At 39.8% G+C, this 15087-nt stretch overlaps 1 protein-coding gene across 1 annotated transcript; it reads right to left on the bottom strand.

Moving 5' to 3' along the window:
• Positions 1-611: 611 nt before the first annotated feature.
• LOC132666015 (oxalate decarboxylase OxdC-like) lies at positions 612-14744 on the bottom strand. Its single transcript, XM_060613897.3, has 9 exons — positions 14522-14744; positions 13141-13371; positions 12422-12628; positions 9101-9331; positions 8011-8164; positions 6113-6222; positions 5208-5321; positions 3361-3507; positions 612-2492 (listed from the first exon to the last, which is right to left on the bottom strand). The coding sequence occupies exons 1-9, from the start codon at positions 14603-14605 to the stop codon at positions 2358-2360; spliced, it is 1413 nt and encodes a 470-aa protein (XP_060469880.3). The 5' UTR covers positions 14606-14744; the 3' UTR covers positions 612-2357.
• Between the last annotated feature and the right edge of the window lie 343 nt (positions 14745-15087).

The raw sequence follows: 15087 nt of genomic DNA, 5'->3' as shown, positions 1-15087 counted from the left end.
CCTTAATCAGTTGGGTGATAAAAAGCAGCCTGATTGCTTTTCAATAGGGAAGGGGTGAGAGTATGAACAAAGAAACTTTTTATAACTACCTTTCACTATTTAGAAGCAATAAGGAACATTTGGGGTTGTTTACCTAACCTGTAGTTCCTCTATTCAAAATAATTCATTCTATTCAGTTATTCAAAGTGCTGTTAAAAAGAAAGTTCTTTTGAAAGATTTTTTTAAAACAGCTAAGAACAATTCATACCATTTCAAATGAACCTACTGTGTCTATAATAGACTATATATATAAAATGGTTAAAGGTGAGTTTGGTTTTAAAAGAAGTATTCAAAGGTCTGGGGTTTGCCTGAATGATGCCAAATAATCAGTCTGAACTAGCAATTCACTCTTTAATCTACTGATTTGATAATAAAGTTGATATACCAAAAAGCCTAAAAGCACTTGAGTGTAAATGGATTAAGTTACCCTAGAGAATAAAATGGTATAACTAGAAATCAGCATCCCAAGGAGGGATGAAGGACTGAAATGAGAGCAACAAAATAGAAGAACACATCCCCCCATAAAATAACATACCAACAATATTCCAACTGAATTGTCTCATTACATTATCTTTATTTTTAAGATTTTTCTTTTTTAAATACATAGTGGACTAGATTCCTAAGTCATATTTCAAGGATGCATACAGGGAATCCAAAAATGCTTCAAATACATAAATCCATAAAGAACAGATTTCATTCAAAATTACAATGACAAAAGAATACACAAAGACGCATAAAATCTTTATTAAATAATACTTCCTGACATAGGAAAATGGATTATGAACTGGTTTATAGTATATAAAAAAAGTTCCTAAAGTAAAACAAAATTTGCAGATAAAATCTGTCTACACACATTGCTGTTTACCTTTCTATTTCCTCTCTATCTGGACATCCTTCTTCCATATACCTAATGCCTGGTGCTGTTCCCTGAATCTTCTCAACCATGTTCCTCCACCTGGCTGGAGACCCATTCTCTATAAAGTCTTTTCAAGACAACATCGCCATCACAAACCTCCCATTGTTATCACGCTTTGATCTTGGCTGGATCACCCAGTAAAGCGCAATAAGGTAATACATAGTAGTTCTAAGCGATAAAAGGCCTTTTGTTGTCTGATTAGGTACTTTATGTAGATGGCTACTTCCTCATGCTAAAAGTGAGCCATTTCTGATTCTCACTGAATTCTGTACTTGTAGTCAACAGAACTAGCAATCCAGACAGACAGAAAGATAGAGAAATAGAAACAGAGACAAAGAGAGAAAGGAACATATATATTCTTTTTAGTCTGGGAACAAATATCTTAAAACATCTAAAAATCCCATTAGGTATCAAGGGAATATTTGAAGGTGGGTGATGGTCAAAAGCACTAAAAATCAGCTATATTGACTTGAGAATTTTATATAGGGTAGCCCAGAACTAATGGCTGTACCCAAGCACAATGCAGGGGACTAAATACCTGCTAAAATAAATTGTAAACAAAAACCAGCACAGGTTAGATCTGAACAAATTCTTTTCCACTTAAGACAATGACCCCCAACTTAGAGACCACCAGCTTCCAAGTGATGACAAATGGTTCTTGAATCCACACACATAGCCAGCATTGCCAATGGACTAAATAAACCACATGCTTCTCAAATATAGGGATGACTACTCCTCAGATGTAAATAGTTGATGATGTGATTAATGAAATCCAATATATTCAAAGAAGGTACTGAACTCATTATTACTTTATCACTGAATATTTTCTTGGCTAATATTCAGTAAGTATACAACCAAATGAGTGAGCCCTTGAAAATTTTGCCATTATAAAAAGTATTTTCAAACCAACAGAAGGGTTAGGAATCACCAGTGTTGGGCTCTATACAGAACTCTCCAGACAAAGTTTGAGGTACCTGGGTTCCAGCACCTCAATATATACATACACAGGCTGACTTCCTTTCACAGTGATGAATGACAAAAATACATGCAGTGTAGTAAGATTTACTGATAGGCATAAAAAAAATGGATTTTCATTTAGAGTAATAAAATTTAAGTAACACAAGGAAAATAAATAAATATATACACACATACAAAAATCCATAAAAAAATATAATTTAATTTAGGATCTTCTCCATAGATCTGCCAATCTATGCAGAGTATACTGAAATGCACCCTTAGCATACACAGCCTATAATCACTAAGCTAAATGAGCCCACAGGGCTGTTTTGCACCTGCTTTCCCATTTCTACTCTGTACAGAGCTCTAGGCTCATTAGCAAAGTGGTCCTTTAAAAACAATAACAAATGAAGAAGGAAGGATAGATATGAACTCATCAGCAAATCTAAGGCAGGTTGATTGCCTGGTCCTCCTCAAATTTGGGGATCTTCTTAAACTCACTTTGCTTCTTGAAAAAAAGCTGGGCCAGGATGTGGTCTGCTGTGGCCTGGAGATAATCGTCCATGTCAAGGGTTTGCAACTGGCAGTGGAAACCAAAACAAGATGCATCAGCGCCAAAGTACTAAGATTCCTACAAACATCTTACAGCCATCAAGGCACTTGCAAGACAGCAGGATACTTGGCTTTGTAACTTTCCACAGCTATGAATTCCTGTGAATGGTCATCTGTATGCCTGTCTTCCCTTGGCATGGGGAGCTCACCTTTTCAATTCTGAGAAAAAGGAAAGTGTGACTGATGGTGGAGGTGCTGAGGCATCCCCTTTGGAAGGGCTGTCTGTCCTACTAAAAGGTAGTTCCCTTTGATGAGGGAAGACCTTGTCTTCCTGTGAGCAAGGACTGGTAACAGAGGGGCTTCTCAGAGCTCTAGCAGCACATGACAGAGGCAAACTTTGCTGCCTAATAAGTGGTCCTCGTGCTCTACAGCCAGACACAGGCTCTCTCCACTGGATTGATAATCTCTGCCTATCTGGCCTGGCTGTCCAGTCAGCTGGGTCTGACGACCTGTCCTTGTTCCCTCTTTCACTCTCTTTCCTCTCTTTCACTACCTCTCTTTCTCAGTCAGCCTCTCTTGATTTGTTCCTCTATATTTGTCTCACTGTGTGTTTCTGTCTCTGTATCTATGTGTGTTTTTTTCTAAGATGGTTCAGAACATGGGAATTAGGAGAAAATTCTAGAATTGTAGAATTATTAGAAATACTAGATCCCTTTATAACCAAATGAGATTATTTGATTCTCCTTCTCTTGACACACAGATTCTACCAGTTCATTCATTCATTCATTCAGCTCACATTTACTGAGGCTCCCCTGTGGTCCAGACACTGTGTTAAGGCAGGATATTCTGCACATCATTGGCACTCACCAATCTCTCTTAAACTGCCTTGAGCTCACCTGGTCTCCAGTGCTGAAGGCAAGAATAAGAAGCAAATCCTCATCACATGCGCTCTTAATGTAATGCTGAGTTCCCATGGGGAAAAATACCACATCTCCAATGTGAACATTAAACTCTGTGATACCCTGAGTGTTAATAACGCCAACCTAAAGAGAAGGGAAAAAACGGGGTCGAAGTCAAGCAAATAAAATCAAATATTCATAAAGGAGAAGTATTAATAATGAAGAACAGATGAATAAAAACACTTCTTAGTGAGGGTAAATGGCAGAAAATGGAGGCCATCTCTCACATAAAATCTGAGACAGTCCCACAGAAGTCAAAAGATACTCTATTGTAGTAAATGTTCCTCAACATGCATTAGTGAGTTCAATACTGTGGAACATCATGCAAAAAGAGCACCGGTCACTATGTTCTAATTAAAGGTTATAAATTACTTTCCCTAATTAGGCAGAGGATTTACATTTCAGGGTTCTACTGCCCCCCTCATGCCCTCCTTCCTCCCTGGTTGGGAAAACTCATCCTTCTGGGAGAGCAGCAGCCTAACAGTCTTCCTTAAAAGAGACACTAAAGGAGCACACAGGGGTGCCTGGGTGGCCCAGCTGGTTAAGCGTCTGACTTCAGCTCAGGTCATGATCTCAAGGTCCATGAGTTTGAGCCCCACATCGAGCTCTGTGCTGACAGCTCAGAGCCTGGAGCCTGCTTCAGAGTCTGTGTCTCCCTCTCTCTCTGACCCTCCCCTGCTCACTCTCTCTCTCTCTCGTAAATAAAGATTAAAAAAAAAGATTTGGGGCGCCTGGGTGGCTCAGTCGGTTGAGTGTCCGACTTCAGCTCAGGTCACAATCTCGCGGTCCGTGAGTTCGAGCCCCGCGTCGGGCTCTGGGCTGATGGCTCGGAGCCTGGAGCCTGCTTCCGATTCTGTGTCTCCCTCTCTCTCTGCCCCTCCCCCGTTCATGCTCTGTCTCTCTCTGTCTCAAAAATAAATAAAACATTAAAAATAAATAAATAAATAAAATAAAAAAATAAAAAAAAAAGATTTGATTTAAAGGAGCACACAAATGCACACCTGTGAGCGTATAACAACACCAAAAATAAAATCTGATCCTTGAAATAGAATTTGTGAGAGATTACAACGCCCATTTCCAGTTTATTAAAGCCTTCACCTCTAAAAACATAAAACTTTTGCTATGGATGAAATAATAAGTGTGTAATTATCAGTCTGGTTTGGTTCTTTCTGTCAGGATTAAGACAGGTACAAGCCAGAAGCCCACCTGACTCGCGTAAGCTGGCATAGAAGCCCTGCCATTAAGTCCCTACTGTAACACGCTACTCACTGTGACTTCCCTTATGGTAACCATGTGATTGATCATCCAAACCAAGACTCTCTGAAGGGTCAGCAGTCTCACCAAGATAAGTGTACATCAGAAGGATCTTGCATAAACAAGGTTACATGGCCGCCCTAGTGACGCTCCACACACCTCCCCAGCCATCACCCCTCACATCACACTGAGAGGCAAACAGCCCTTTTGTATTCCCCAAAGGGCAGCACATTAAACCTTGCATTACCTAAAATGGCAAAACTCTGAGAATGTAAAATGTTCCAGACCCTTCACCATAAGTAATAACCTCTGTATCACTTCTGAATGTTCTTAGCCTCTTCTCACGCCAACGTCAAAGTTGGAAGCTAGCTAGTAGGACCTGCATGGTATCTTCTGAGGAAACTGTGCCCAGAAAGACGCTAGCACCAAGTCTTTCAATGTTACCAACAACTGAACCAAAGAAAAACCTCGTGTTTCCTTCTTTCTGAACTAAAAAGGAAAGTTCAAAAAAGTGTTCGCAGTGAAATTACCTTAGCACATCCACTTATTACGTATCCCATTTCATTTGCATTAAAGTGAAAATGTGGCTGTCGTAATCCATTGTTATAAATTCTGAGTGTACTCAAAGTGAGGGCATTTTGATGCTTGGAAAAGAAAAAAAGAATTAAATCCAGTTATTTAGCAAATATCCTACTCAGCAACTTAACCATTCACATAATCATAACTAATCCTAAATGCAGCCCTCACTCTGAACACGGGATTTTTTATGTCCTTTACATTTACTATGTCACAATCTCATAAGGTTGGCAGTATTATCCCCCACCTTTTTTGCAGGAGACAAAAGTGAAATGTAGATTAGCTGTGATTTACTTAGGGTCAGCAGTGGTGGGACTGGATTAGAATCAGGGAACTTGTGGGTCACTATGCAAGGCAGTGGGTTGAGCATTTAAAAACAAATCAAAGAGAAATCTCACAAGCATCCAGTCCTTTGATTAATGTAACCATCCATGCCGAGAAGTTAAGCTCCCAAATCCACATTGAGGCCTCAATTAATAGTTTCCATTAATCAAATCAATGTTTGACTAGATGTTTCTTCTTCCTTTTTTCCAAGAGAAGGCTGAATCCAATCTAAATTTCATATTTAATCCATCATCAAAAATTTTTTTTCTCAGGGCCCCTGGGTGGCTCAGTATGTTAAGTGTCTGATTCTTGATTTGTGCTCAGGTCATGATCTCACTGTTCATGGCATTGAGCCTCACTGAGAGCACAGGGCCTGCTTGGTATTCTCTCTCTCTCTTTCTCTCTGTCCTTCCCCTGGCTTGTATATTCTTGTTCTCTCGTGTTCTCTCTCTGTCTCTCTCTCTCTCTGTCTCTCTCTCTCTCTCTCTCTCAAAAATAAATAAATAAACATGTAAAAAATTTTTTTCTCAATTACCTGATTCAGGAATTCACTAAAAATTTGTTCATGGCTGCTTAGTTCACTTGCATTTTTCCAGTATTGTGCCAGTTGTATTATTCCTCCTGGAAATCTATATTCTTTTGAGCCTGAGTCAGATGAAGTTGAAAAAACAAAGATAAAATACTTCAAAATGGTACTACAAAAGGAGAGTCAAATGTAGTCCCACTAAAGTACTTAAGCTCTTCTACAGTCACAGAAAACATGGTAGGAATTGTTACCATCAGACCCCATGTGCCCCTAAGATATTGATCTGATACATACCTAATACATCAGATACTATCCTACCTTCCAAGCTCTCCTGAAATTTTGAACAGACTGTTCAACTCAGGGGACCTTGCTAAAGAATTCGACAGTCATCCTACATATCAATTTCTGTCTCGCCCTCTAGGTCCCATCAGCCCTACCTCTTTAAATTCTCTTGCTTCATAACAATTATCTCCTCAAAACTGTCACAGTGTGGCCCACCATCTTCCCTCACCTGAGGGACATCAAGAGCCTCCTGACTCATCTCCCTGCCTCTTATCTGGTCCCTTCCAATCTATTCTCCACAATTCAGCTAGACTGACCATCACTTCAAAAAGCCAACACTAACTCAAAAAGATATCTGTATCCCCATATTCACCACAGTATTATTTACAATAGCCAAGATATGGAAACAACCTAAGAGTCCATCAATAGATGAATGGATAAAAGAAGATGTGGTACATATATACAATGGAATATTATTTAGCCATAAAAAAGAATGAGATCTTGCCATTTGGGACAACATGGATGAACCCTGAGGTCATCATGTCAAGGAAAATAAGTCAGACAGAGAAAGACAAATACCATATGATCTCATTTATAGGTGGACTCTAAAAACAAAAAACAAGCTCATAGAAAAAGAGAACAGATTGGTGGTTGCCAGAGGCAGGAACTAAGGGTGCCTGCAAAATGGGTGAAAGGAGTCAAAAGGTACAAACTTCTAATCATAAAATAAATAAGTCATGAGGATGTTATATACAGTATGGCAACTATAATTAATAATACTATGTTATATATTTGAAAGTTGCTAAGATCTTAAAAGTTCTCATTGCAATAAAAAGAATTCTGTAACTATGTATGGTGACTGAGGTTAACTAGATTCATGTAGTGATCATTTCTCAATGATACCGAATCATTATGTGGAACACCTGAAACTAATATCATGTTTTATGTCAATTAACTTCAATGAAATAAACAAAATAATTTTATTTTATTTTTTTATGTTTTAAATTCTTTTATTTTTTATTTTTTATTTTTTATTATTTTTTTTTAATATATGAAATTTATTGTCAAATTGGTTTCCATACAACACCCAGTGCTCATCCCAAAAGGTGCCCTCCTCAATACCCATCACCCACCCTCCCCTCCCTCCCACCCAACAAAATAATTTTTAAAACTAAATACAAGGGTTGCCTGGGGTGGCTCAGTCAGTTGAGCATCCGAGTTTTGATCTCAATGAAATAAAAATAAAAAATAAATACAAAACCTAATTGTGTCACTCTCCTATTTAAAATCTCTAATTCCTCCTCTTTTCCACCAAGATAAAGTATAGACTCATTGTTGTGGTTTCTAAAACCTGCATTGTTAGACCCCTTCCTCTCTTGTCAGCCTCTTATCCGGAGACACCTCCAGCCCCAACATACACCCCTCACACTTCGAAATCTTGTATGACATTCTCTTTTGCTTCCAATCCTTTTCTCTCATTTCCTACTCTGTAGAGAAATGTGTTTTTTCAAACTCCTCTTGACTGTGACCAAGTGTAAAATAAAAGCATGCCATATCCAATACACCTATATAATCACATATATAAACCGTTAACTGAAAAGGCTTCACAAAATAACATACTATACCTTTAAGGTCATAAAAATATCTCCACACAAGACTATCTGGAGACTGGACATAACCAGGATTTATAACCAGTTCTGCCAAGTTGGGAGGAAGGTTGACCCCCTGATCCTCTTTTTGCTTATGGAATGTTCTAATGAAATTAATTCCACCTTCAGGCTGAAACACATAAAAAATCATGTAAGATATTGGTGAAACATTCTACAAATTTTAGTAATAGAAGGGTGGGTAGCCAAGGATAGGGTAGCATCAGCACAAGTGTGGTTTTCAGTGGCCCGTGACCTCAATTCACCTAAGGATTGTGATATTTATGAAAATCTTCTGAGTTTTCAAGGCACTTGGCTTTAAATGTGTTGGTGTTTTTTGTTTTGTTTTGTTTTGTTTTGTTTTGTTTTGTGTGTGTGTTGGTGTTTTATAATCCTACAAAAATATACTCTGGTACTCATACTTACCAATACTCTCCTAATAACTCATTTTTTTCCACTTCTCCCTATAACATCAGATCCAGGATCTGCTGTGAGATAAATCTCAAACCCTCACTAGATAGACTTCTAAATTTACCACAGAACCCCTTCCAGTTGCCACTCACAGGCCATCGCCAGTTCTTCTGATCACCCATTTATATTGTCAGCATCTACATCTGGCCCTCTCCCTCTACACCCAGCAGTATGCACAGTCCCTCCATGATAATGTAACTATTTAGAGAGACCAAAAGTAGCTTCCCTTCAGGAAAACTATGGGCTTCTCTGCATTAGGTTAGGAAAACACAATTACATCATCCGTAGCCAACTTTTCCCTGGAGGAGCTTATAGCTTTTCAGGGATGTAAATTATAGTAATTTTTATTAATGCTATCAAAACTATTTGGCCAATTCAGTATAGTTTCCTACAGAAGTCCTTCATAAAGGAAAGTAAAAGGTAACTCAACTTCAACACGTTTTATGTCTTTAGCAGGAACTCAAGTTATGCTCTTGAGTCTATTAGCCAACTCCTACCCTACTGACTGCCACCCTAGAAACACAAGTACTCCTGCTTTCTTTGTGCCTGTGTATGGCATACCCTCGTGCAGGGATTTGTTTCCAGCAGTGGTACAGACCTTAAGTGACCTGGAAGCAATGTCTTCAGGCATCGAAAAAAACACATCATCAACATCCAGGGTCTGAAGTTCATCATGTGTGGAAAAGAAGAGCAAGAAAAAGCAGTCTTCATCCCCCACATTCTTTATCCAGTGCAGAGTATTCTGAGGGAAGAAGATCACTTGGCCAGCTGTAACATTGTACGTGGTAACTACACCACCATCGTCAACCACCCCAATCCACGCCGTCCCCTGAAATATAAACAGAAAGTACATGCAACATCACTTTAGAGAAAAGTCTCTCAAACTTTTTTCATTACCTCTCTTATCAGATCACATTATAGTCTTCTTTTACTAATCAATTACCACCCTATGACCCCATGAAATTTTAACACTACAGATGCAGTAAATCTGTAAACTGTACGTACATACTGCGTATGTGGTATACACATATTTGTGCTTTGTACATAAAAAGAGTAAGGTTTTTTTACCTTCCAAGGACCAGCTTTTGCCCCCTTGGGGGTAATATCGCCCCCCATTGAGAATTGGGAGTTCTAAGTTCATGCTTCAGAGTTTGGAAAGACTTCCAAGCACATGGATGTTCACAAGTGGTCACAGTGACATGCATGTACATTATGCGTATGGATGCAAGTGAATTTTCTAGATAAAAGGTCTATATACAATTTTAACAATAATACTGATAGCAATAACACAGTGCTTTTACTGTGTGTCCGGATATTCTTCTCAGCACTTTATCTGCCTTACCTCCATTGTTCCTTGTATCAACCCTATAAAGCAAATACCATTATTATTCTCACTTTATAGATGAGAAACGGAATCTGGACAGAATGTACAATTTTCCCAAGGTTCCTCAGCCAGTCAATGGCAAAGCTGGGATTAAGACGTAAGCAGTCCAGCTCCAAAGTCTACACTTCTTTAAATTGTGGTAAGAACACTTAACGTGAGACCTACCTTCTTAAGTTTTTAAGTGCTCAATACAGTACTGTTACTGACAGGCACAATGTTGTAAAGAAGATCCCTAAAACTTAACTATCTAGCCAAGATATCTAGAAGAAGAGACTAGAGTGATAGTTGCCAGAGGCTGGGGGTGGGGGCAGAAGTCTACACTCTTAATCCATATGACACCATACTTCGATTCCACTTATACAAAATCCTTTTTCTCATCCTCTAATCATTTCCCCAGCATTATGTTGCCAAGTAAGTAGAGAAGGCAACATTATTTCTTCCAGAGTTTTACCAGAAACTCCTGGTCATTAGGGAAGCATCCACAAGCAGTCTTTACTGTGTCTGCACAGACATGTACAACATGTTCCAGACGGGTATTAAAGATGTGGGGGAAAGGTGAACCTCTAAAGAGTTCTCTCCAGGTCTACAGGTGGGGAATAGCAGAAGCGTGTATCTAGTCACGTCACGGAACCAACTACTCCAGGCGCAGAGACAGCACAGTGGCCGATGGGACACACACCGCAGGGCCATGCACACTGGCCACCCCGCTGCACAGCTCCTCTCAGGGCCACTCCTCCCAAGGTTTTTGTGAAAACACTCAGAAACAAAAGCAACTTCTATGGGTGGCTACACAGTAGAGGGACTTCCTTCACATCCTACTGATTGGTTCCTTACCATGTGAGTGATTGGTCCTACCATTTTCCTGGGACTTAAACAATATTCTAGCCCAAACTTATTTCCTATGGAGTTGAATTCTTTTTGTATTTTTGTAATTAAGATATAATTGACTTACATTTTATTAGTTTCAGGTACACAACATAAAGATTTGATACTTATAGATATTGTGAAATGATCACCACCAGCCTAGTTGTAACATCCATCACCCTCATTAGACTTTCATCTTATGATGGGAACTTTTAAGATCTACTCTCTAAGCAACTTCCAAATTTACAATACAGTATTATTAACTACAGTTACCATACTATATATTACATCCCGTGATTTACTAATTTTATAACTGGAAGTTTGTACCTTTTGGCCACCTTCTAGCCCACAGTTAGAAGCTCAGATTATAAACTTTCTCTGGGCTTCCAGAACAGCAGCCCCAGACTGAGCTGGAGTCCAGGCCTGTTATCCACCAGAACATGTTCCACATTAATCTCCCTAGCTTGGGGTTTGTTTTTAAGGGTCCCCTTGCATCTATCTGCCTCTCCTTCCTCCTACCACTCTGCCACTACTCGGCCGAAGCCATGGAAACCAGCCTTTTGGAGACTGTTCTCTTTTACATATTTGGCATGTGTGGAAAAAAGACAAGAAGTCAGAAGACATGGATTTTGTCCCAGGCCAACCAATAACTACAGTTTATCTTCAGAAAACTTAATCTATCTGAGCCTCTGTTCTCTCATAAGAAGTAAGAAGTGTTTAATCTCAGGGGCACCCGGGTGGCTCAGTCGGTTAAGCGTCCAACTTCGTCTCAGGTCATAATCTTGCAGTTCGTGGGTTCGAGCCCCGCGTCAGGCTCTGTGCTGAGAGTTTGGAACCTGGAGCCTGCTTCAGATTCTGTGTCTCCCTCTCTCTGCCCCTCTGCCGCTGACACTTTCTCTTTCTCAAAAATAAATAAACATTAAATTTTTTTTTTCTTTTTAAAAGAAGTGTTTGGTCTCAGATGCAACTCTAATCTCTCTTTCTGTTATAAATTCTAAAACTGAATGAATTATCAAGTATAAAAAAGGAGTTTTATGAACAACAGAAATGTGTCCCGTAAGACTGTCTGATCCATTAAGAAGATTAGCAGGGCAGGACCAAACTCTGAAAGTGCCATGAGCACTTAGTCACTACAGTTTCCCCTGTGTTTGGAATACAGAATGCAACAATACACGCATTTCAGAATTCATGAATTATTTGAAATTCAAGGGAGAACACACATTTTACCTCCAGCTCTATTTCACTTGACTTCCAGACAATTCTACAAAGTGTGAACCACAAAAGGACATCCAATTGGCCTGATCTTAGGGACTCCAGGCTGAAAATCAGCAATCCGCTTGTTTCTTTAGAAGAAAGCTGCCGTCTCTTTGATCATTAGATCAGAGCTACCAGTTTTAGCTTTGGCTCAAAGGATGGAACAGTGATCTTACTTTAACAACAGCAGATGAAAAATGATTGGATACTGAAGAAAAGTTCAAAGTGATGCCAAGAATAATTACAACAAACAGGTTAATGCTTGAAGGCACTGCTAACTGATCTAACTGAACACACAGCCAAAGCCTGGATGCCGTCTGTCACGGAGTTAAGAAGGCTCTGCAACAACGAAAATAATAGCTTGAGGACACACAGCTTAAATACTCGGGTGCAGCATGCCGGGCAAGCTGGTTGTACCTGTGCAAGATAGCCGTGTTCGTTAGCATTGAAGTGCCAGTGAGGGGCCCGGAGGCCATTGCTTTTTATCCTCAGGGTCCCCAGAGTCATGTGTGATCTCTGACTGTTCAAGCTGCTGCCAAAAGCCTCTTCTTCGATGCTGAGATAGTCTTTGACATCGTTCCTATACCGGGCCCACTGGATTGCACCACCGGGGAATTCAAACACCTGAAAAGGCACGAGCAAACAGCCATCAACACGGAGGCCATCTCCCAAGGAACTCGAGGCCTCTGTGGTGTACAGAGTAGGAGGGAGGCAAAACAGAAAAGGCAGTGGTGGTGAGGCAAATACTGGAGCCCCAGAAGGGAAGAGGAAGAACGGGTCTGCAAGACTTGGGGGATGACAGCAGCGGCTTCCAGGGCTGTCAGTCTAGTCCCTGTGAGACATGCAAAGAACACCTGTCTTGACAAGAGAATCGAAGCTTCGCATGTGTCTGTCTGCAGTTCTCCCCTCCCGCCCGACATAGAGCTGTATCTACCACAGAAAATCTCTGCCTCGAGCCCATCAACCCAACTCCTATGCTTCTTGCTGCCCACCTCCCCTCAGCTAGACGGCCCCCCACTGGTTCCTTCCAAAGAGGAGGGCACAAAGCTTAGGAAACAGGCACAAAGCTTAGGAAACTCTGTTTTGAAATCCCCTTTACAATAGAGGATTCTTTTTCCTAAATGTATGATTCATACCTTGGACTTAGGTAAATGGTTAAGAAACTGGAATTTTGGATCCACAGCCTTTTGCACTACAGGAGTTGTTTGCAGAGGCCGGGCTTCGAGTCCTAAGTGAACTTCTGAATGTGGCTGAGAGTTCTGAGTATAAACCAAGGAAAGTATCAGTACTCCTACTGCGGTGGTGATGGTACAGGCCAAGAGACATACCAGGAAAATGTCCATCAATGACCACTGCCTCTTCTTTTCCTAAGAGAAATTATGAAGCCATTATTCTCTACTCTTGATGCATTAAAAATATTGCCTCCTTTCTTAATTTGGTTTATTTTTTTCTTTTATTTAAAAAAAATGCATGTGTGGAATAAATATACTCAGTAAAATAATACATGTTATAAATAAACACACACACACACACACACACCCCATATACCTTGCTGACACCAAATAAACAAGAAAAAAACTAAACATTTGAAAACCTGAGGCACAGAATAAATTCCTAGGAAAGTAAGTAGCCAGTTAAGTTTGTATATCAAATGTATTCCAGCACAGCCAATTAGTTCCTATTTACCAGGTTCTTCACCTGAAAATTAAAGATGTTATAAAGACTATTTTCTGTGAACTTTTTAGTTCCAGAATGTACATATGCATTTACATGTACAGGTAATAAGCATGAGAAAAGTAACATACTAGTAAACAGGTCTGAGAAGTCTCAGCCTCTTTGTCCCTCCCTCCTTCATTTAAATAGCTTCATTAAACCCCTTCCTTCAGTGTATTACCGATATGAGTTACTAACCCATCTACCAAGTCTGAGCACAATATTTCCATGCATTTCCACGTTACTACTTCCTGGTTTCACATCACAAATATATGCTAAAGCCAACAGTATCATTTCTGTGAGTTAAAATCCACATTACTGAGAGCTGTGAAGAGAACACACACCCTAACATTTGGATCAATTTGCCCTCACTCCTCTGACCACTACAATGGCATTCGTAGGTACTGATGGTCTCCTGTCCACTGTTCTCTGAATTCCTTCTTCTCTGAGCAGGCATATCTTTGATTACTAGCAACTCTGACACAGATGTGAGTACATCAACATTCTTAAATGATACACTTTACATAGCATAACCATGTATCAACATATCCAGTTTAACATTGTATCACGACATTATACTGCACCATAAACAACTCTTTATGGAGGCCTGGACCGTTACAGAGCTAATGCAGCTGTGAGCTAAGAGTTTATGAGAGAAAGCAAATCAAGAAATGCTCAGAGCAGGAGATGTAACCTTTCCAAAGAGGGTTACTTGAGGAAAGCTGGTCTAAAGAGGGATTCTTTCCTAAGGTCCGCATAAAGGTTGGAGGTGAGCTAATCTCAGGATATAAATCTTCACTTTACCATTCTGAAGATGGTGTTCATCTTCCCCGCAGGCAAAGTATTCTGCATGGCATCTTCATGCATTTCAAATGCTGAGTTGTCCATTCCCAGAAACAAGCAACCAATTCACTGAAAAAGAAAAAGGGGAAGAATGTAGCTCTAGCAAATGGGGAGATCCCTGAGAGGTGAAGAATGGTAATTCTTAAGTAAGGGAGTCCTTATATACAGCTGAAAGGAAACGAAATAAGGAAGCTGTCTCTTAAACTATAATCTTGGTTAAAAAAAAAAAAAAAAAAACCTAGAGAGAATTGCCAAATTAGAGTCCAATAAAACACTTCCATTGGTCCTCAACTCTTTGCCCACTGATGACGCATACACAGATAATGATAAATGACATTTATTTCCTTCTCTTGCTACGTGCCAGGCACTGTCCTAAGTGCTGCATACATACATTCTGTGGTTTAGTTCTTATAGCAATTCTATCAGGTACCATGAGTCTTCCCATTTTGTGGATGAGGAAACTGAGGCATGGAGAGTGAGTGCAGTAACTGCCCAAAATCATGCAGCTAATTTTAATGTCAGAGCAA

This window comes from Panthera onca, chromosome D3 (assembly GCF_046562875.1).
Source record: "Panthera onca isolate mPanOnc1 chromosome D3, mPanOnc1 haplotype 2, whole genome shotgun sequence".
Classification (NCBI taxonomy): Eukaryota; Metazoa; Chordata; class Mammalia; order Carnivora; family Felidae; genus Panthera; species Panthera onca.
The sequence above is the reverse complement of the archived record's forward strand: the minus strand, read 5'-3'. Positions and strand labels throughout refer to the sequence as shown.

Coding starts and splice junctions, on each gene's coding strand:
- LOC132666015 (XM_060613897.3), bottom strand. CDS start 14,605: ATGGACAACTCAGCATTTGAAATGCATGAAGATGCCATGCAGAATACT. Junction 9,332..12,421: donor AACACGGCTATCTTGCACAG/GTACAACCAGCT, acceptor TTTATATTTCAG/GGGACGGCGTGGATTGGGGT. Junction 3,508..5,207: donor TAATAAGTGGATGTGCTAAG/GTAATTTCACTG, acceptor CCTTCTCTTTAG/GTTGGCGTTATTAACACTCA.